At 45.9% G+C, this 20551-nt stretch overlaps 1 protein-coding gene across 1 annotated transcript in view; it reads left to right on the forward strand.

Annotated features, from left to right (window-relative positions):
• Positions 1-394: 394 nt before the first annotated feature.
• Positions 395-20551, forward strand: part of LOC146208419 (endosome/lysosome-associated apoptosis and autophagy regulator family member 2-like) — a 61266-nt gene continuing 41109 nt past the window's right edge. The window contains exon 1 of the mRNA XM_084593652.1: positions 395-748. Within this exon, the coding sequence (XP_084449778.1) occupies positions 641-748 (108 nt within the window). The 5' untranslated portion in view covers positions 395-640. The remainder of the gene's footprint in view (positions 749-20551) is intronic.

Consider the following 20551-nt stretch of genomic DNA (forward strand, 5'->3'; position numbering starts at 1 on the left):
CAGCCTAGGTCAGGATCAAGTAATCATATAGTGCGCCTGCACTAAAGCCTGACGAATCGCCTGCTGTGGGTATGTGCCATGTCTATCGAAGAAAGAAGAAGCTGTTCTACGTGTGCCATGTTTCAAGGGCTAACAACAACAACGTGCGACTTGGACGGGCCGACCGGCATTAAGGAATCGAAAAAGGGACATTTTCTTTTGGATCCGTAGTGCCGACTCCTCTATGGACTTCATCGTTCGCGCTTAGGCAGCCATCCGTCGCAGTTGAGCTCCTCGCCATCCCCGCGCCGCTACCCGTTCTGCGCATGCATCGCCGTCGGCAGCCGTCGCCAGCGACGACGCCGCTACCGCCGCTCTGCCAGTTTCATCCGTCGCCGGCGCCAGCATCGCGGCGCTGCGGTCGCTGCCCGCACACCGGCACCACCGTCGCCGTGCTGCCGCTGTGAGCGCAGCGCGGACCCCTACGTGGCTCGACCCCGCAGCCGCGCAGCACAAAGCAAAAACAAAAAAGAGAGAAAAATCGCCCACCCGCGCGGATCACCATGCCTAGCGGGTGACCGAGTCTGCCGACGTTCCAGCTTCATCCACCATCGCAGCGTGCCCACCGGCGACGCGAAAGCGCGGAAACTTTTCGCCGGAGATGCCGCCCAACAGCGCGCTGCTGGCTGTCGCCGTCGCCCCGTTCGGGCTCCTTCTCCTGACCACCCTCGAGTTCTGCGGGGCAGACGAACTGCCGGCGTGTCAACCTGTAAGTGGCGTTTCTCCTCAAAGCTTTGGGGCGCTCAGTGAAGCTGATATCTAAGTTGAACGCTGCATGTGCTGCTTTCTGATGCCAGGCCTGCGGTGTCTTTGGCGACAAGCGTCAATTTCATTTCGTGTCGCGCCTAGCGCTCAATAGCACATTGAACCTTGTTGCGAAGCATTGATAAACAACGTCTGAACGCTCGAATGAGCGGACCGAAAAAAAGAGCGAGGGACGCGTGTTTCCGCCGGCGCGCCAGATGTTGGCGTCCGCGACGACGCCTGGCAGGCGTGGCGTCTTGATCGTGTGCGTGCGGCTCGTCGTTGCTGAGCCGGCGGCTCGGGCCTGCTCGTAAAATGCGCACTTGAGTCGGGCTGCCGCACGGCTAAGCCTAACCGCGCGGGGTACACCGTCTCAGGGCGCAGTGCGCCTGCGCTGCAACCCTCTCGGCCCTGTACACACAACGTGGCGTCTGTTGCCGGGACAGCGAGGATTTTCTCTAGCAGCGTTGCGACATCCGCCGTCTCCGGCAAAGATTATCTTCGTCATGGAATTCCATGTGTTAGGGAGTAACCGCTACAAGCTACACTAAACTCCCTTCCAAGACTTACCTGTCACTATTTGTTACACTCCTTAGGACTGTACCTCGTAAAAAAATACTGAAGCCTAAGCTTACATCCTATTAATGTCTTGTGCTAGCATATTGCCGCCTAATGGGTCTGCCATACGATCAGTGCTACAAGTACCCTGCCACGAGCTATGTGCACGTGGATGTGAATGACAGTGCCTCCATGCTACTGTCGACATATGACAAGATGAACATAACGAAGCACGTCCGTATGGAGGGGTAGCCCAGGTCAGTACAAGAAAACGTAGTGCTCGCCGTTCGTCGCGCTTGCCGCAAAGACCGACGCATGTTTTGTATCGCGCGTGCCAGGAAGCCATGACACTTGCGTCCTTTCGCTTTTGCGTAAGCGTTGTATGAGACAGACAGTTTCCTTTTACAGGATGCAGCTAACACGCACATCCTGCTGCCTGTCATCACGTACATTGTTTTTCTTTTGATGTCATTATCAAACACCTCACATGGGAACAAAGGTCACACTAGTCCTGGAGCTCCTCCTGTCATATTTCGAGTACAGATTTAAGACGGACTGAGGAACAAGGCCATGCTATTGCTTAATCTAGGAGCTGCTCATGTCTGCTGCCTCAGAAAATGTTAAGGGGCAAAGTTCACAGAGAGCTGAACAACTTCGAATGAAGAGGAATAAAGAATTAAAGAAGGCGACTTAATGTCTAGCAACACAGGCTGCAAACTCCCATATTCAATATGTTTCTTCTTGCACAAGAATACTTTGACAAGTTCATTGCTCAAGAGTTCGCTGCCGGGGTCCATCTGCCCATACCGGTGTAACGTAAGGGCACGTGTGTCAGTTTCTTCGTAATTTCGGAGCCGTATAAGATGTTTCCGTGGGTGCGCACATGTATAACTTCGCCGACATCAAAACTCTAGACTTTATTTATTTTTGTATCTACATTTTCGAGCAGTCTCTGCATCTCCTGAATAATACGCGAGTGGGCATGGATGAATTTGGCGCACAACGAAGAAGCCTTCCGGTGACGTAGGCCATAGCGGGAAGCACATACCAATGACGGGACACTGGAGAGAAAGTGAAACAAAGAAAATAGTATGAAATGTCGGCAGAAGGGCAACAAACCTTTAAATCTGTGTTATCGCACACAATTGTCACTCTGGCTGAATGGTTTTTCAGGCAGACAAAAAGTTATGTACCTTCCTGCTTTTGGTGGCAAAGGTCCGGCGTGCATGAATTGGAAACATCGCCTATGCCGATTTCACTACCTCTAGAGTTTTACATTACGATTTAAGGGTTGCATTCGGACGTAGTATTCTTGAAGTAAAGCTATATATGTTTAATGAACGCCTGAAAGATTTCACCAAGAGACAGTATCAAATAACCGGCGTCACCGATTGACACTTACTGCTCTTCCAACGTACGTATTCCTCCTATGGTGGTAACCGAGCTGGTCGAACCTCTAGGGAAATCATCGTGAGGAATAAGAAACAGAAGCCGGCTACTGTGTGCGTTTCGTACCGCGAATTTTTCGGGCTCGCAGCGACTCGCACTGCACACCGTGTGGGTGCCCTTATTTTCGGTCCATACGCGTGGCTGGGATTCGTGGAATCGCAACGTATGGCTCAGAAGCAGTGGGGAGTTTGAGTTGCTATTAGCAACGAGTACAGGTACTCATGTCAAGGGCCACAGCAAAAGGCAATTGGCTTCTTTGAATCCCCTTTGCAGTGTTGTGTGCCGGTCATTTGAGGAGCAACAATGCATCTTTTGACTTCCATGCCTCACCATAGCTGCCGCCTTCCTACTGGTTCTTCCTCAGCGCGGCATTGGCAAATGCGGCTGGGGACCGGACTGCAAAGAATGCACACGCGTCTTCATTGTTGATGGCAGGGACCCTTCAGACTTTTTTTTTTTTTTTTTTTTTTTTTTTTTCATTATGCAGAACCTGCCCTAAAATGAAATATTTCACTCTGTGACAGCAAACGACGGTGGTTCTGGTTGTCCTATTCCCGAAACACAGCAGTTTTAAACGTGCCCGACAGCTTTTAGAGCATAGCAACGTTGCATATGCTATATGCCAAGTGATTTAAAATGCACAAAAAAGTGAAAACGGCCAGCTTCTCCGCAGCTGTACCGTCAAAAAATAAAATCAGAAATAGCACTGCTTTAGCTCCGCTTGAACCAATTAAGACACGAGAAAACATTGGTTGGCATGATTTTGCTTGGCGGTTTAGCATTGAGAGACAACACAGAGTTTAGCGAAGATGTATTTAGTTTGCTTGGTTTTGGGGGAAAAGGAATGTGCATTTTCTGTCTCTCTTCTTGGTGGACGTCCGCATCTACAATTAACGGCATACGATTGGAGGCACATATGTCGTCGGTTCAAATACCTATCGTGAACTAGCCCCCAAGTTGACTAGCAGATGAATGCTAAATGGCAGGCGAAATGTTAAATGCCAGTCTAAATGCTGCAAAACGAATGGTTACGCCAAAGTGTTGATACGAAATCGCGTTGTATCTGTCGCCACTTCCTGGTCACACTTTCTGCATCAGCCACCAACGAGGCATACCCCTGATGGGGCTGGGGAAGGTATAGGTCACCGCTGCTTGCGGCGGGGGCCAGCCTGCCACCGAATTTCTATCGGTTGCAAGCCGTCATTGCACCCACCACCACCTCGGTGGTGGACGACGGCTGTTGTTGCGGCGCGCTTCTTTCTCTCCCTCTTCCCTTTCTTTCTTCTCTATATTCTCCTCTGTCTGCACGAGGCAGCGGAGATGGCTCAGCTACAGAGCCAGTAGTAGGCCCGTGCATTTTCTTTTCCTTCTTCCTACAGCCACAACAACAACACATGCTCATGGTGTTGACCCGCTCTCGACGTTTCATATAGTTGTACTAATGGGCCCGTGTATACCGTTGGGCCTACGTGTCGATGAAATCTCGATGTTCGTGTGTCTGTGTGTGATCTCGGCTTCGGTACATTTATGCAGTTTTAAGCGGTCCGCCTGCGTCCCCTTGTCAGATGTCGGATATCGGTCGCGTCGACAACTTAATTGAACCCATTCGTGGCGTGAAAACAAGCGAAAGTTTAGCTTATTACGAATTCGCGCAATAGAGCAATCGCAACGGCTGCTGCACTTCCGGGTAATGTTGACTAGCGGGGGCGTATCCACAATGGACTGCTATTAATCCTTTAAAGGTACGCGGGAGATGATTTGGAGCTAGCTTGAATAGGTGGATTGCCGCGTTTAAACGACAGAGGCTAATTTCGGTGAGAAGCTTTTATACTAAGTTTGAAACAAATTAAATACAGGTAGCTCGCCACTCACCACGCTTGAATGCAAGCTGGGGTGCATGCGCCAAGGCAAGTTTTCGTCGTATGCGCCGGATCCCCGGGTTAGCTATACGCTGCCATTCACTTTCGTACGTGGATCACGGAGTACTTCTCGTGCCCAATGGCACAGCAATAAATGCGCCTCTCGCTTCCGTCCACATGCCAGCATATTATCGAAATTGAATGGAATAGTCATTTATCTATAGGTTTCATTGAATCCGGTAAGCGGCAATAATAATAATAATAATAATAATAATAATAATAATAATAATAATAATAATAATAATAATAATAATAATAATAATAATAATAATAATAATAATAATAATAATAATAATAATAATAATAATAATAATAATAATAATAATAATAATGATGATGATGATGATGATAATAATTGGTTCACATGGAAGGAAAGGCGCAGTATCCGTCGCACTTGTTCTGTGGACACCTGAATCGCACCGTAAGGGAAGGGAGGAAGGTGGGAGTGAAAGCGGAAGGAGAGAAATGGGAGCCGTAGTGGAAGGCTCCGGTGTAATTTTGACCACCTGGGGATAGACCCATGTTTCAGCTATTCAGCGTGGCCCTTTCGGACGACGGGCATGCGTTACGTAAAAATTCCCGGTTCATTTCTTCCTTTTATTTCACGATGGAGACCTGCGCCTTTGAGAAAACGAGAAAGCGGAAAAAGAGCGTCCGACAAGCGGTGTAGAGATTTACGTAGGATGCGCATTTTCATCAGAACGCGTCATGTTCTTTCGTGATGCAGGTATAGGCGAGCTTATGCGGAGCGAAAGGTCAAACGTTAAACACCGTAGCAAAAAAGAAAAAGAAAGAATAAAACACATACAATAACAAAAAGCCGTAGTTTCGCCAAAATAGGAAGCGTTTCTGCGAGGGCGCATTGAGAAAAACAGAGCTGGAAAAAAAAAATGGGGTCATACACTATTCGCACCGACCAGCTGTTGCGTTGTCACGAGTTAGAGTTTTTCTTTTTCTTTTTTTGCACGAAATCTTCGGCGGCGCAATCTCGCCAAGCTGTTTCTCCAAAAAACAGGCGGCTAATGCGTATACACGCTATAGGGGCGAAATCACAAGACATGATGGCGCCGACATGAGGTTGCGCTCCTTTTAACGCGCAAGAATTCCTTGGTTCATACATGGTGGCGTATACAGAGCCTGCATATAGACAGACCGTGTCGGCAAAAGTGTCCGCATAAACTGTCGATCATGAATTGCATGGGTAATCAGTATAACAGTTGTTTAAGCACATATGTAATTAGTAGGCATAATTAAGTTAGTGAAATGTCGAAGGGGTTAATTAATTACTTAATTGAACGAATAAAGCTGTGGACGGAAGCGGAAGCTGTGGATCAGAGAGCATCCGCAGGAACTGCTTTCAGAACACGTCCGCACGAATAACCAGGCAATTTGACCAAGTTTCGTGCGCAATCTAATTCGAGTATGGCCAACTCGATGGTGACCTCGATATTCTTACGGGCCACCCCCTAAAATTTGGTCTTGTCAGAACTGAACCAAACTTCATGTCTAGCCTAAATCAAATATGGCCAATTCAGTGGTTAACTACAAGTTGGGCTAGACAACCCCCCAAATCTGGACATTCTAGACCCCCAGAATTTCTCTGCGTCCGAATTTGACCAAACTTGACGGCTATCCTAATTTGAGTGTGGCCAACTTAATGCTGACGTACAAATTTGGGTGTGCCACCCCATAAATTTTGTCCAGTGACCCCCAAAATTTGACTGTGTCGTATTTGTGCACTATAGTGACGGCAGCTAAGCAACGGTATACTCAGCAAAGAAAGGCAGAACTCATAACGCAACTATGCGCGGTACTCGCAAAAATTTTGCATTTTGAACGTAAGCAGACTTGTTTGCAGTTGTTGTACATTTTGCCGTGCCAAAATTAACTTTGGCTGATTGGGTTTCTTCCCGCCGCAACCTTAGCACACGAGCGGAACGGCGGCTTAGCTGACCAGCAGAATTCGATACGTCTAATGGCGACTAGTAGATACTGTTCCAGCAGACTGTAAGGACAGCGCAAAAAACAGAAAACGATGACGACGACGATGACGATACAACTTACCTTCGTGTAAGCATTACATAACTGCGCAGGAATGAGAACAATAATACTTGTTAGGGAGCTTATGAATGGTGTGCCCACTTATAACAGAACCTCCAAATGAAACATAGACAAAGCATATGTGCCGACTACGCACAACGTACATGAAAATACGCACATCGACGCATATGCTAATATTTAGGAATCAGCTTGTGAGTTTAGGCGCGCTGCAGTGAGCATACATGAGAAATGTGATTTTAGGAGAGCGGCAAATGGAATCGGAATGGGTAGCAACAGTAGTGTAGATTATATACGCTCTTGGTTTAAGAAGACCATGTAATATATCAGAAATAGATATTCACATATACTATACAATAGCACGCCGTATCGTGTGATACGAGATTTAGCTGAAGGGTCTTATGCGAGATTTAAGGCAGTTTCACCGAATGAAGTGCAGTAAGGCGATTTTTCGATTGTCGGAGACGAGAAGCTGCGCAATGATTGCGCAGTACGTACTTTACAAATAAGTCAAAGATTGTCACGGAAAGCAGTCTGAGAGCAGTTAAATATGTTGAGAAGACCCGAACATGCAGTGTACTCTTTCAAGAATTCATGCAGCTGGGTTTTTGGTGATGCCTCGGCTCACATCGAAAGCCCCAGGTCTTGTTAGGAATATATTTGGGAGACGATATTCTAAGCAATTCAGAAGTTTCGGGCATTCAGTAACACCGTGAAGAAGTTTGAAGACAAAACTGCGTCATAACAGCATAATGGGAGACAGAGCACGTCGGTTCCGAAAGTTTCGAGCACAAATAACCACCCCCTTTCTCTCAATTGTGTTCCTGGGGCACTGTTGCCGAGCTGCGGCGCCATCATCCCGCGCCCATCTTTGAGAATCGAACTCACGACATCTCGGAGCCGGCCTCTAAGAGGGGCGAACCTTGCAGCTGTGGCTCGGATAGCATCGATCGGCACAACGGGCGGGCGTCATTTCCACCGCAGTAAATGGAGTCAGTGCGACAAGCGTCGCAAACACCGGTACGGAATTTCGTTTACCCGCGACGGGCATCATCCAAGCCTTTATCAAGTCGGTTGCCATCTCTCCCTCTGTGTGACAAGGACTGTTTTCAGGGCGCGACTTTCTTTCTTTCTTTCTTTCTTTCTTTCTTTCTTTCTTTCTTTCTTTCTTTCTTTCTTTCTTTCTTTCTTTCTTTCTTTCTTTCTTTCTTTCTTTCTTTCTTTCTTTCTTTCTTTCTTTCTTTCTTTCTTTCTTTCTTTCTTCAGTCATCACGTTGCGCACATATATGACATGATACCTCTATGCCATTTCTGCGTATTCGTGTTCTTGTGGTTCAGAAAGCGCCTAGTGTGTGATGATTCGTCGTTCGGCCCGCGACCTGGGGAGTGCAGTGCACTGTGGAAGAGCGGCAGCGCTGCAGGCGCGTTAGGGGTCGCCGACTGAAGAGCAGCGGCGTCGAAGCATCTGCTTTTTTTTACAGCTCGGTGCGTCCGCGTGAGCGACGAACGCGCAGCTGGCGTTAGATTCTCTCTCTCTCTACCTTTTATGCGCACTTTGGAAATGTGAAAAGAAAGATGAGGAAGGGAAAAAGAAATGAGCGGACAAAAAGCACCACTGTTCGCGCAAGTGTTCCACGCTTGAAAGCGCCGAGCGTATCGACGATAGCGCCGCTGACACGCATGATAATAGAGAGAGAGAGAGAGAGAGAGAGAGAGAGAGAGAGAGAGAGAGAGAGAGAGAGAGAGAGAGAGAGAGAGAGAGAGAGAGAGAGAGAGAGAGAGAGAATACGGTACATGTGCACGCTATTCGATAGGCTGTGTATAATCCGCGACCCGGCGTTCGAGTCGTCGCCGGGTCAGGTCGGAATCCGAGAGCCGGATCCGTGTCCTTCACCTGTGCTGCTGCCTCGAACATGCCGCGTTGCAAATGCCGCATTGCAGGTGCGAGCTCGCTGCCGCCGATGGTCTCTAACCTTCCAGGGTGTTGGGTGTTCAGACACCTGAACACGAGCGCTGCGCCAGTTGTTTGTAATGCCGCCATCGAGCTCGCTGTATCGCCTAGAGATGAGTCACCAGCATCATGCAACGTCGTCTCATTTGCCTGTATTTTTTTTTTCGCCATGTTATACCATCGAACTTCTCATTTCTAGCCGCTCTCTATCAATGCCCCCTAGGGCATTGCCTCGATGCTTTTGAACGCGACACGAGAGGAGCTATTACCAACTGCTCTAACACTGAAAATACTCTAAGCAGAGCAGTGGTCGCCGCAAGCTGCTTAGCATGTTGCGAATGTATGAAGGCTACGTCGAAATGAGGAAAATGTTTGCTCATCGGTATTCGACGGTTTGGCTGCGCTCGGGAGCAGGAATTTATATGTTGGCATTACCGAAAGGGAAAACTTGGTTGAGTGCGTGCACATTCACCGAAAAGGAGAGTGGCTGCGCTTGAATGCTCCATGAAGAAGCCGTCAAAATTCGCACTAAGCGTTCTGGCCATTTCTTTTTTTTTTTTTTGCGCGTTTTTGTGCGTTTTGCGCGTCGGGACGGAACGTGACTTTCGGGCGGTATCCACGTGTAGTCTCATAGCTTGATATTATATACCTTATACCCGAGACTTCGAGTCACGTTGCTTTCATCATTTGCCTGAGAACCTGAACCGCGCAGAATTCTTTCAGCTTCTATGTGCTCCCGAGGCACGCAGTGTGCTCGTGGATTTCAAGCAGTTATTGTTTGACGCACGCAGTCTATTGGTTGCCAGGCTGAGCAAAGGTAATCACTGGCTCTTAATAATTCATACACACTCTAATTAGGCATGTTGTGAGGAATTTCTTCACTCTGTAGTAGCACGTTCTCGCCACCCGTTTTTGTGTCAATTTCAAGATTTTTTTTTTCACCAGTTTTTCCTGCGTTCTTTTGCAAAACACCCTAATTCTTTTCATCTCAGTCATTAAAGAGGTGAGCAGCTGCATTACGGCTGGAAAACTGGAAAACTCATTCCAATTTTCGAATTTAATGACAGAATCAACGTTGCTAACTGTCGTTCAGTATCGTGTGTGTTTTTGTGTTTTTCGAACTTCTGTGTGTGTTTTGTGTGTTTTTCGAATGTGTGTTTTTCGAACTTCTCGAACACATCATTGCGTCCAACACGACACTGCACTTAGAAAGTAAAAGTTTATCTTTTTGAAAAAAGCACGGGTTGATTAAAGACAGGTCTATCTAATGAAACACGTTATCCCATCCAACTCCAAGCTTGAGTTTGTCAACGAGCTGCTTCTATAGGGAATGGACGAGCCTCCAAATAGACTATATCTTCAACTTTGCTAAAACCTTTGGTCGCCTATTTGTCCTCTAATAGCAAAAGAATCATGTCCGAACCTTTATTTCCTAACAGCTTCTTGGGTACGAAATTCTTTATCATTCCATGTGTAAAACTTTTGTTGATAGCTGTTCATTATTCTTAACTGGTGTGACATCCCGTATATCTCAGTGCAGTGTAATTGGCCCATTATTGTTTCTAATCTACATGATCTACCGTTAACTATAAACTCTACCATCGGACTGGTCGCTGATGATTGCATTATTTATAGTTATCGTAATATCCACTCTGTTAGCGATCGCATCGCTCTTCAGGAAGATCTCGGCCGCTTTACTAACGGTACTCAGCGTGAAAAATGTCCCTCAACACTGATGAGTGTAAATTAATGACATTTAGTGCTAATGATTCAAATGCCAATTTACGTACCCTTGCGTCATCATGTAAGTAGCTCGGCGCCTATTTCTTGCCTTATTTTTCATGGACAACCGATATAGAAAAAGTTACTTTTAAAGCTAACCGTAAGTTTGGATATTTAAAATGTAACCTCAGAGCTTCTACTTGGCGACTCGATTGTCAAACATTTCTCCGCTCTCGACTTGAATACGTATCTTCCATTTGCTCACTTCATCAAGGATACCTAATTAATTCCCTAGAGCGCCTATGAAATCGCGCCGCTCGTTTCATTGCTTGACTGATTATAGCATTGACACATCGTTGTCCCTGCTGTCTTTAGAATCCAGTGGAAGGATCGTAATTATTTGCATCTTCCACAAAAATGTTTACAGCTATCATCCTTTCATCCTACCTCTTACACAGCCAATCCTCCCATCACGCGGTTTGCACAATCGCCTGTGCAAGACGTCTTTAAGAAGAAACCAGCGCTTTCAATTTATCAAGCCGGCCATGTGCAATCACTTAATGGTCTTCCAGTTAATATTGCTCACATCTCTGACCCCATTGCCTGCAAAGCAAAACTGTGCAGTATTTTGTTCTAGAGTTTTTTATATTGTTTCCGTCGTCCAGATGATTTATTTACTTTATTTTAACGATGTTTTCCTGTTTGTTTTTTACCCGAGATTCTAATGTGACCCCCTTCACATAACACTCCAGTGGCAGCCTGCGAGGCTACTAAATAAATAAATAAATAAATAAAACTTACTTTGTAATGCAGGGCATCTTTGCATCGGTACTCATATTGACGACGTTTCTGAATGTTTTTGTTACGTTGCATTCGCATCGCTTTCATTGTAGTATGAACTTGCGGATGCCTTAACATGCGTTTCCAAGCTTCATTGTGCTAGCTTCCATTATTTTTTTGTTTGTTAATGACGAGAATAAATACAAAGTCAGTCGGGGGCAGGAAAAGGGCGGAATTCTGAAAGTTACAAATGTGGTCTCAAGGCGCCGTTGAATCGCGGCCGAAATGCTCTATCTCTTTATGAACTCAATAGGAATTCTTTGACCCACATTGAAATGTCCTGCGGAGTGGCATTCTCCCGCATTCGGGAGCGCCACCCGTCAAAACCCCGCCTTTGCAGCAGCATGACTCCGAGGCAGCTGCTGCCCGTGCTGCCGCCTCTCACTAAAACCGTGCAGCACTGTGCAAGCTGGAGGCGGTGTTAGCCAGTCACGTTGAACTGCCTGCAGGCGAGAGAAACCATGGGTTCGAAGGTTATCCCAGCCGGAAAAAAACTACAGCAAATTTTCTGTTGTTACGACAGAATTTCTGTGCGATTTTTGACGGGATACCTGTTGTGACAAGAGAAGGTTCTGCAGTAACATCAGAAATTTCTGTAGTTACAACAGAAAAGTGCTAGAGAACTACAGACAACAGAAATATACTGCAGAAAAACTACAGAACTACAGAAAAATTTGATGTTGCTACAGAACTACAGAATATGTTGTATTTTTGACACGGTTCTGAAGTTTTTTTCGACTGGGGTTCGCTTACCAACAAATCCCGGTGACGTACGGAAGTGCTATAACCAGTGCGACGACCAATCAATGGCCCTGTGAACTGCGGACACTGTTAGGCTCGAGTAGCTCTAGTGTCCACAGCGCTGCACCTATTTGGTGGGACAGAAGAGTCAGAGCCAGCGTGACGTAGGGCGTTTTAAGTCACGCTTCATGGGGATAGTGTGTAGGCGCCTCGCAGAGCGTGCCCACATAACCGCGCGCGCATTATCTTATGCGAATAAACACATACGCCAGACGAGAAGTTATAAGGGACGTTCGTGCACGTGCGCACGTCTGTGGCAGCAGTGTTTTTCGGCGATTCCTCAGGGGTGATCAATATAGCGAAGGTCGGCAGCCATTGGTAGTCTCTATATATATATACGCGCGCTTGGAGCACCGGGTTTAATCGTGTAAAGTATATACAGCTGTATGGTACGCGACGGGTAGTAACGCTTTGTAGCTTGTCACACCATAGCGATGCGCTGCCACATTGTACTGAGTATATCAGCCGACTACATTAAACCGCACCATGAACCTGAGTGACACGCCAAGCGGCAGCATGCGATATGTTCTTTATCGTAAAGCACCTTAAAGCGTTTAACCTAATGCTCTCGTGCAACGACTGTACGAAACATTACCTGGATTAGCATTTTCCTTGTTACACGTAGTACCCTGGAGTGCATGATAACCTGCTCTACGGGAGTATTACAAAGGAAAATATTCGAGAAAGTAAGCGGTAAGGACAGGCGTGCTGCGCAGACTCAGTACTGTGGAAGTGAGATCTGTGAAGTTTAACATTTAGCATACCATGGAGCATGAAAAACATGGTGTAAAATTGCAGTTTTGAAAAGCCTTCGTTCGTTCTGAAACTGATGGCCGAAGGATCACTGCTGTGTAATTTTCCACTAAAATTTGTTGTATTATGAGACATTTGCTCTCTGCTCTAGTGCACGCTGATTTGCGTTGATTTTCGGCGCGTTATAGCGGATAACTTTTCATGAAGAATACAGACAACCATCCAAACAAACAAAAACAGCTGCCACAAATATTGAACCCATGGCTCCAGCTTTCAACGCATTTGCATTATTCATCAGCAAGAATTCAGCAGCAGGTTCTTCATCCTGTTGACTGCGCCAGTTGAAGCCTTTAGGGAAATCATGCGAAGCGTCTTTGATCAGTGGGGCCTCAGTACCCGACCTTAAATCCCGTTTTCGTGAAATTTTGGTGAAGAAGCCGATTCTGATGAGTCGGAGTGCTCAGAATTGTGCTTCGCCTAGGAATTCTCGCAATCTGGGTCTCAATCGTTGACATAGATGTTTTATTTCCGTTACGCTCCAGACGGCGGTACATGGAAATTTTGTGTTATCGATCGCCATAGGAGGGGCTGGAAAGCGCCATGTTTGAGCGTGTACGCACGACTGCCTGCGCACTTAACTCAGTGAGCACTCTTCTAACGTGAATATTTCATTATGTGCTTGTCGGCTACTGTGCCGCGTAAACTTGATTTCAGCTGGGAATCTCCGCTTGACAACAGAGCTCACTCTTTACGGCCAGCGCTGTTGCACAAAGTCCCTAAAATAAGCCTTTTATGCTGATAAAACGTTTAATGAAGAAGTTTTTAAAAGCGCAACTGCTGAGACAGCACACTCTGGAAATTCTTGCATTATTTAAGGTGTAACGTTATCACATGCAGGGCTAACATCCTGTATGTTGAGCAGCGCTGCGTCACGGTGGGACTTCTTTCGTTGTCCGAACGTCACTTGTTTTACTTCGAAAGCGAGTGCTGTGTTCTTTTTGAGGACGCAGGGCGCGGAAGCTCTCACGGTGCTCATGGCACTGCTTGTAGCGATTTTTGACGTTCAGGCCGCACTCCTCTCTCAGGTTTTTACTTATACTGTCCTCTTCAGTTTTACACAACCCAGGGCAGCGAAATGGAATTCCGTACTCGTTAGCCGACTTGCCCTACCTTTGCCTCACTTTTTGCGCGTAGTACACTGGGACGCTCGAGCGCCCCTTTTGCACATAAAACAGGTGTCAAAAGTTTAAGAGTGCACGCAGAACGAATATCATCTTGCTGCAGTGCCTTTATGATATACAAGAGATCGGATACCAAAGGCAGTAGATGACATTTGGTATTAAATCTGTACTGAAATGTGAGCATACCTTTCTTATTCGTTCTTTTCTTTCTTTTTTTTTTTTCATTGAGTGCTGCTAACTAAAAATTTTGTGTGGTTTTGAGAATGTTCTTAGTTTTCGCGTAGATTATTTACTTATTTACTTATTCATTACTGCGGTCTTCAGAAATGCAAGAAAAGAAAGAGTGGCGAGGAAGCAAGATACACAGAAAAAGCAAAGCGTATACGTCCTAGTTGGGAATAAAGCAGTGTGGTTAGAATTAATGAACCTTTTCTCTGAATTTCTTCAATATATTTAATATTCATGTTAATATATGGTCCCCACGCAACGCTCGCATACTGGATTTCTTGCTTGATAGTTGTTGGGTATGCTATGTAACGCTGCTGGCAGTTTTTATAGTTCATAATTGAAGAAGCAAAGTAATTTACGTAATTTACTGATCAACAGATATTTTCGATGAAGAGACAAGGACAGATTATGGCGGTTGCACCTGAATACTTGTAGCTAATGACTGTCTTCAAGGGCAATTGGCATCTGCGATATAATAAAACCATTTTGCGAGTAATACGGAGGAATTAGATTTCTCAAGATGAGCAATCCGCCAGTTCTTGTACGACTTGAGTATTTTATTACCCAGAGTAACCAACTATCTTCGCCTATTTAAATAGTTTGTGACCGAGCAGTTTAATATGTCGACAGCTAATACGAGACACGAAGGACACAACTGAGTGGTGTTAAAAACAAAATAAGTTATGCTGCTAGCTTTTGAGCAATGTTCAAGCGAAAGAAAAGCCGAAAATCTTAATTGTACCGAACGCGCTCGTGTGTTCGAGCTCGATTCAGCGCAGCGTTGGTGCCATTCTTGTGACTAAAAGGAAATCAGTGAAACTGCGTCGGGAGTACAAAATATGTCGTGGTCGGCACTTAGCATTTCTTAGCGTTCTTATAGAGGATGTGCGGAGTGGAATATGTCACAATTGTTAAGCCTTCGTTAAGCAATTCTGTGAGTTTGATGTCGCACATAGTAGAGGTCGCAGACCACAGTCACGACATCTGCCGGTGCGACGCAATAAATAAAACGATAGTAGTTATATTCTCATAGTTCAGGCGTACATATGGGCTCGTTGGTGTAAAAAAAAAAGTCAATTACTTTCAGTTGATGGCGGTTAACTTTTGGTGGCACTGCGGAATTTTAGATAGCGTCAACACTCTTTTCAGCGCCTGTATAGTCGTTTTGGTAGTCCGCGTGACAGGATACACGAGAAGTTGCATATTTTCTATTTTTTTTTTTTTTTTTTGTAATAGAACTTCGTCCGGGAGAACGTTTCCTTAGCGATGACACTGACTTCTGCTCAAATATGTCGCTTCGGTACTTTAAGACAATGCACTCTTCCATTTTGCCCTCCCCGAATACTACGCCTCTGTTGGCCCTGACGTACAAACCCACGCATTCTTCTTTGGTATAGCGTACATCCATGGCTTGACCGCATCTTCAATGCGGCAGCTGCTTTGTATTGAAAAGAAGAGAGTGCAGGTTCTTTCAAATTTAAGGAGTGAATCAACCTTAACTTTGCTTGCAGCTGTTCTAATTTTTAAGTCACTTTAACCACTCGTGGCGGCTACAGCGCTCGGCTACTGAATACACTGTGACTTCGGCGATCCTGATCGCAGCGGGTGTTTCGATGGATATAAAATGCGAAGATGTCCATGCATCGATCGATCGATCAGTCAGTCAGTCAGTCAGTCAGTCAGTCAGTCAGTCAGTCAGTCAGTCAGTCAGTCAATCGATCGATCGATCGATCGATCAATCAATCAATCAATCAATCAATCAATCAATCAATCAATCAATCAATCAATCAATCAATCAATCAATCAATCAATCAATCAATCAATCAATCAATCAATTTTCAAAGCCTTTGGACTGCTCAGTACTACTGCTTCACACCCGCGAACTGAGCATATTGTGCCTGATATGAGCATGCGATGCACAACTTTTGCAAAGCCGCTCGACCGCCTCCGCAGCAGCGCTTGCGGCCTTATCGCAGCACCGGGGCGTTGAGGCTTTCTCTTGGATAAAAGAGGGAAAACAAACAAAGCTTAAAGCCCCCTCTAACTTCAGTGATTTCATAAGCGGCTGGTTGCTCAGCCGCGACTGCATTGTACCCACACCACCCTTGTGCCAGCCTGTAAGGCCCCGGGGCAGCGGGGCCGCTTTCGCTAAACACGTAGACTGCGTAGACGACGAGCGGACGCGCACGCGGCGGAAATGAAGACGTCCGGTGCTCGGCACTTCCGCCTTGGGTTCCGCTCGCGCGCGCCGCTTTGGGCGGCGATCGATAGGCACGGAGAAAGAAAAGGGGGAGAGATGACCCACAGGGTTTGTGTGCCTTTCCGTCCGGGCTCTTTGGCTCCGCGCTGTGGGGCAAGGTGCAATGACGAGGCCTTGTCTCGATCTGCGCCTCGTCTGCCTGTGTTAGCAGCGCGTTTGTGTTTGGCGCACTTGCAGCCAGGCGATGTGGGCGCTGTATGCGTACGGGTGCGCGCTAGCGGAGCTCAACGTCGTTGGGTCGAGTGAGCTTTATGTATATATATATATATATATATATATATATATATATATATATATATATATATATATATATATATATATATATATATATATATATATATATATATATATATATATATATATATATCTGCACCTGGGCAAGCGACGGGATGCGAGCGCAACAAGTTTTTTTTTTTTTTTTTTTCTACCCACGTCTTGTTCGAATTCTTTGCCTCAATCTATCGAAAAGCTGGAACAGCTAATGAGCTGCGCTAGAATTTCGAGTTAGGAAATAACGTAATCGTCGGCTATTTTTTCTCTGTAAAACTGCTCGCTAGGCAGAAATTTGCAGAAAATTTTTGTTGCGAAGACAGTGTGAGATTGCAGTAGGAGGACGTGTGCGTATCCTTTCTTTTTGCATGCTCTGTTTTGTCTGCGTTGCGAATACTCTTCTCATTATCACGAAACGAGGTAAGCGCACGAAAATTATTATTTCCTCTTATATTCTGAGACCAGGCACTCGCAAAGCTTTCATGTGCGTAGAGAGTGTTTACGGCTATTTAATTCTCAGACGTCTATGAATGACAATGTCCAGCGAAAAGGCAGCTAATTCGGGTGTGCGATGACGCGTGTGCTATCCAGTCGCACTAAATAACGCGGAGGTTTTAAAACTGGCCATTCAACTGGGTATTCAGGGCAGGGAATGATACATTTTCGGTGACTACTGACTATTGACCGTTCTTACGACGCCTCGGTATGCACGCATATACTGCCATCTATGAAATCTGGCTCGTGAGACAGAACCTGACGAAAAGCGTGCTGCATCGTATAATGATAAAGTGAAACTGCGCGCACTAAAAGGCAGCGGTCAGTATTCATACCGCAGAGATGGTTAGAAAAAAAAATTGCAAATTCGTGTCACCAGTCACCTCGCAGTTGTCATCAGTGTAGTTGAGATACTTTTTTTTTTCCTTTAATTTTAACGCGAGCGCGTTAAGGGTGCCATTCTGCAGAAAATGCGGCAAAACCAGGCAGCACGAAACACTGGCCCAATATTTGGTCTGTGTTGCCAGTGCATCCCGGCTGGCATAGGGACAGTGCATTACCAACACACTCCAATATTGGGCCGATCATGTGTGCTCTTTGGGATATATATTGTCAGCCTTTTTGTGAAAAGTCACGAGCATGCCTCAATGGCAAGTGGTAGTTAACAGGGATCGGCTCGCGGGTTATGTGACGTCACGGGACCACGTGACATGACCTAGTTGGAAGGGGGGCACAAGCTGGCAGAGTATGGAAATCCGAGCTCGGATCTCTTGGATTCCGCGTCAGACGCGCTCCGTAGGCAGCGCAAGCAGGTTCATACGCGCTGGTTAAACTGGGCTCTGTTTATGTGTTTGTCGAGTCCTCTTCTTTAATATAACTTGGTAGCTTACGACTCTATGCTTATAAGTGTGCGCGAGATAATAAAGACAAAATTAGAGGATCAGTGACTAAGCGATAAGTATAGTACGTGTATTACGCGAACTGGGATAGGCAAGGGGACCGAGGAAGGGAACCGTCAACGCTTTACTACGCTCAAAGATGGAGCTTAAGCGTCCCCCCAATGTTTTCCTGGCTTTTTTCTTTCTTTTACTTCTTCCTTTCCTTCTTTCTTTTTTTTTTTCGTTCTTTTCTTTTCTTCTTTTTTTATTTATGTTTTTTTTTTCTGCAATATGACATCATACGAGTCAGTTTTCGGTAATATTGCGGGTCACGACGGAGGCGTGACGCCCACTGAAGTTGTGACGTCTCGAACTGAGTTACAGTGAAGCAAGCGAAGCCAGTCGGTCATTGAACTTGGCAGAAATGATTCCTGCAATATTGTGAACTCCGTGCTAGTTTTTGTGAGGGAGAGGAAATCGCAGGGCTGTCCAGCGAGCCACAAAAGAAGAAAAAAATAAAACACACCAGCTGGCGCATTAGCCACGTTTACTTCCTGCCATACAGACAGTTCTCTTCGATGGCTATAGCGTTATTTTGAAGAAGGCTAGGCTGAACGTAAGCTGCCTGTTAGCAGTGGTGTGATATGATGGTGCGCTCAGAGAGGACGTTATTATTGAATCTGGTGGAATCATATGCGGGCTTTGAAAAGGAGCCCGCTGATAAGGATTCGAACAATCGTGAATTGTTTGGTCTATATGGGGAAACTTACCTACCATTTGAACTGAGAACAAAAGTGCAGGGAGCTGTCAAGCAAAGTCTCACTGTCGTCAACGCAGAGTGAGTGACTGAAGAAAAAAAAAATACTGAAGAATGGAGGCTAACTCTCTCCTTGCATTGTTGAGACGTTGTGGTGCGGTTTCTTCGTTCTCGAAAAATATGGGGATCTGAATTCACACCTCCGCCAAATGTAATAAGGTGGTTTATACAGAGGCAGGACACCGAAGATAGTGCCTCCGTCTACTGTTGCCGGACACACGCCCGCGCTCTTGACTGGACTCCTTACTCGATCGCTGCATATTGTTTGAAAGCGATACAGCGCGCGTCGCATTCGACTCAGCGAATTCTATACCCACTGAAGTGTGGGATTCTCACAGCGAATCAGAAATCGTGACCAAGGCTGGTACTCATGCTGCTGACAATATAATCCCTTCCCGTGTTATCCTCCTCACCCCCCAACCCACTCATCATCTTAGAGAACTGAAGTGGTGAAATTCCCGGACGCTCCGGCTTTAAATGCACGAGCTCTTCAGGATCGAATTTTTGCGACATAATTTCACTTTCACATGATTTAACGCACACTCGGCCGCAATAAAGGGATGGCAATCAGGCCAGCTTGTGTCCGAGGCTTCCTTGTTTCGTTATATGGCAATGAGAGATTACTGATAACTTCGGACCAAACTAAACGATGAAGCAAAGCATGCGTAACGGTCACGCATTGAAGCATACTTAACCAAGCTGAGCAACTAAATGAACGTCGTGTTCGGAGTCGCCGTTTTGTCATCATAATCATCTCTCGATGCGCCATCCTACGCTGTAACCATACGCGGCCAAGGGAAGCAGGAGCAGAGTCCTGTGGCACGAACAATGATTCTTCCGTTATCATCATCATCATCATCATCATCATCATCATCATCATCATCAACATTGTCACAATCGTCCTCAGGATTATAGCTGCGTTCACTGTACAGTAGAGAGCTTGTAATACATATATTCAATTAAACCGGGCCGTGCTAGCTGTGACCACCTTACCCACGCGTACTTCCTATTCTCATTTGTCCACCCGACACTGTGTCGCACCGCGTTGCGCTTGCTCTGCTAGATCCTCTATAGGTTATCCCAAGGAACCTATGGTTATCGGCGCCGTGCGCACCCAGAGCATACCCATCTCCCCTTTTTGATCTCACTCCTCCGACTCGCCTGTACTCTCTGGCTGACTTCTGTTCTTGTTTTGTTTTCCTACGCGTTAAGGTCATCTTTCCCGAGTGTAGCCGTCGTAATAAATTTCACGTTTTCTGTATGTCTAGTATGGAAATAATATTAAGCATGTAGGCTCGGTAAGGATTATACTGAGAGCACACACGGAGAAAATAAAATCGTATGAACACCGTGTGTCGTCGTGTACACATGCCATCCAGAAACGATGGGAAAAACAAATGGAAATTGTGCGGAAAACTGACTGTCAGCTTAGGTTCATTGCATATTTCAGACATTGACTCGTCTTCCAACAATTTCATTAGTGAAGCTCACATTAAAAAAAAAATTGACATATTTTTCTTTCTATAGCTCACTGCACTGTCTCAAATTTAATTTCGTTTTTTTATTATTATTATTATTATTACCCCCC

The sequence above is a fragment of the Amblyomma maculatum genome, chromosome 1 (assembly GCF_055883805.1).
Source record: "Amblyomma maculatum isolate TAMU_Amacu chromosome 1, ASM5588380v1, whole genome shotgun sequence".
Lineage (NCBI taxonomy): Eukaryota > Metazoa > Arthropoda > Arachnida > Ixodida > Ixodidae > Amblyomma > Amblyomma maculatum.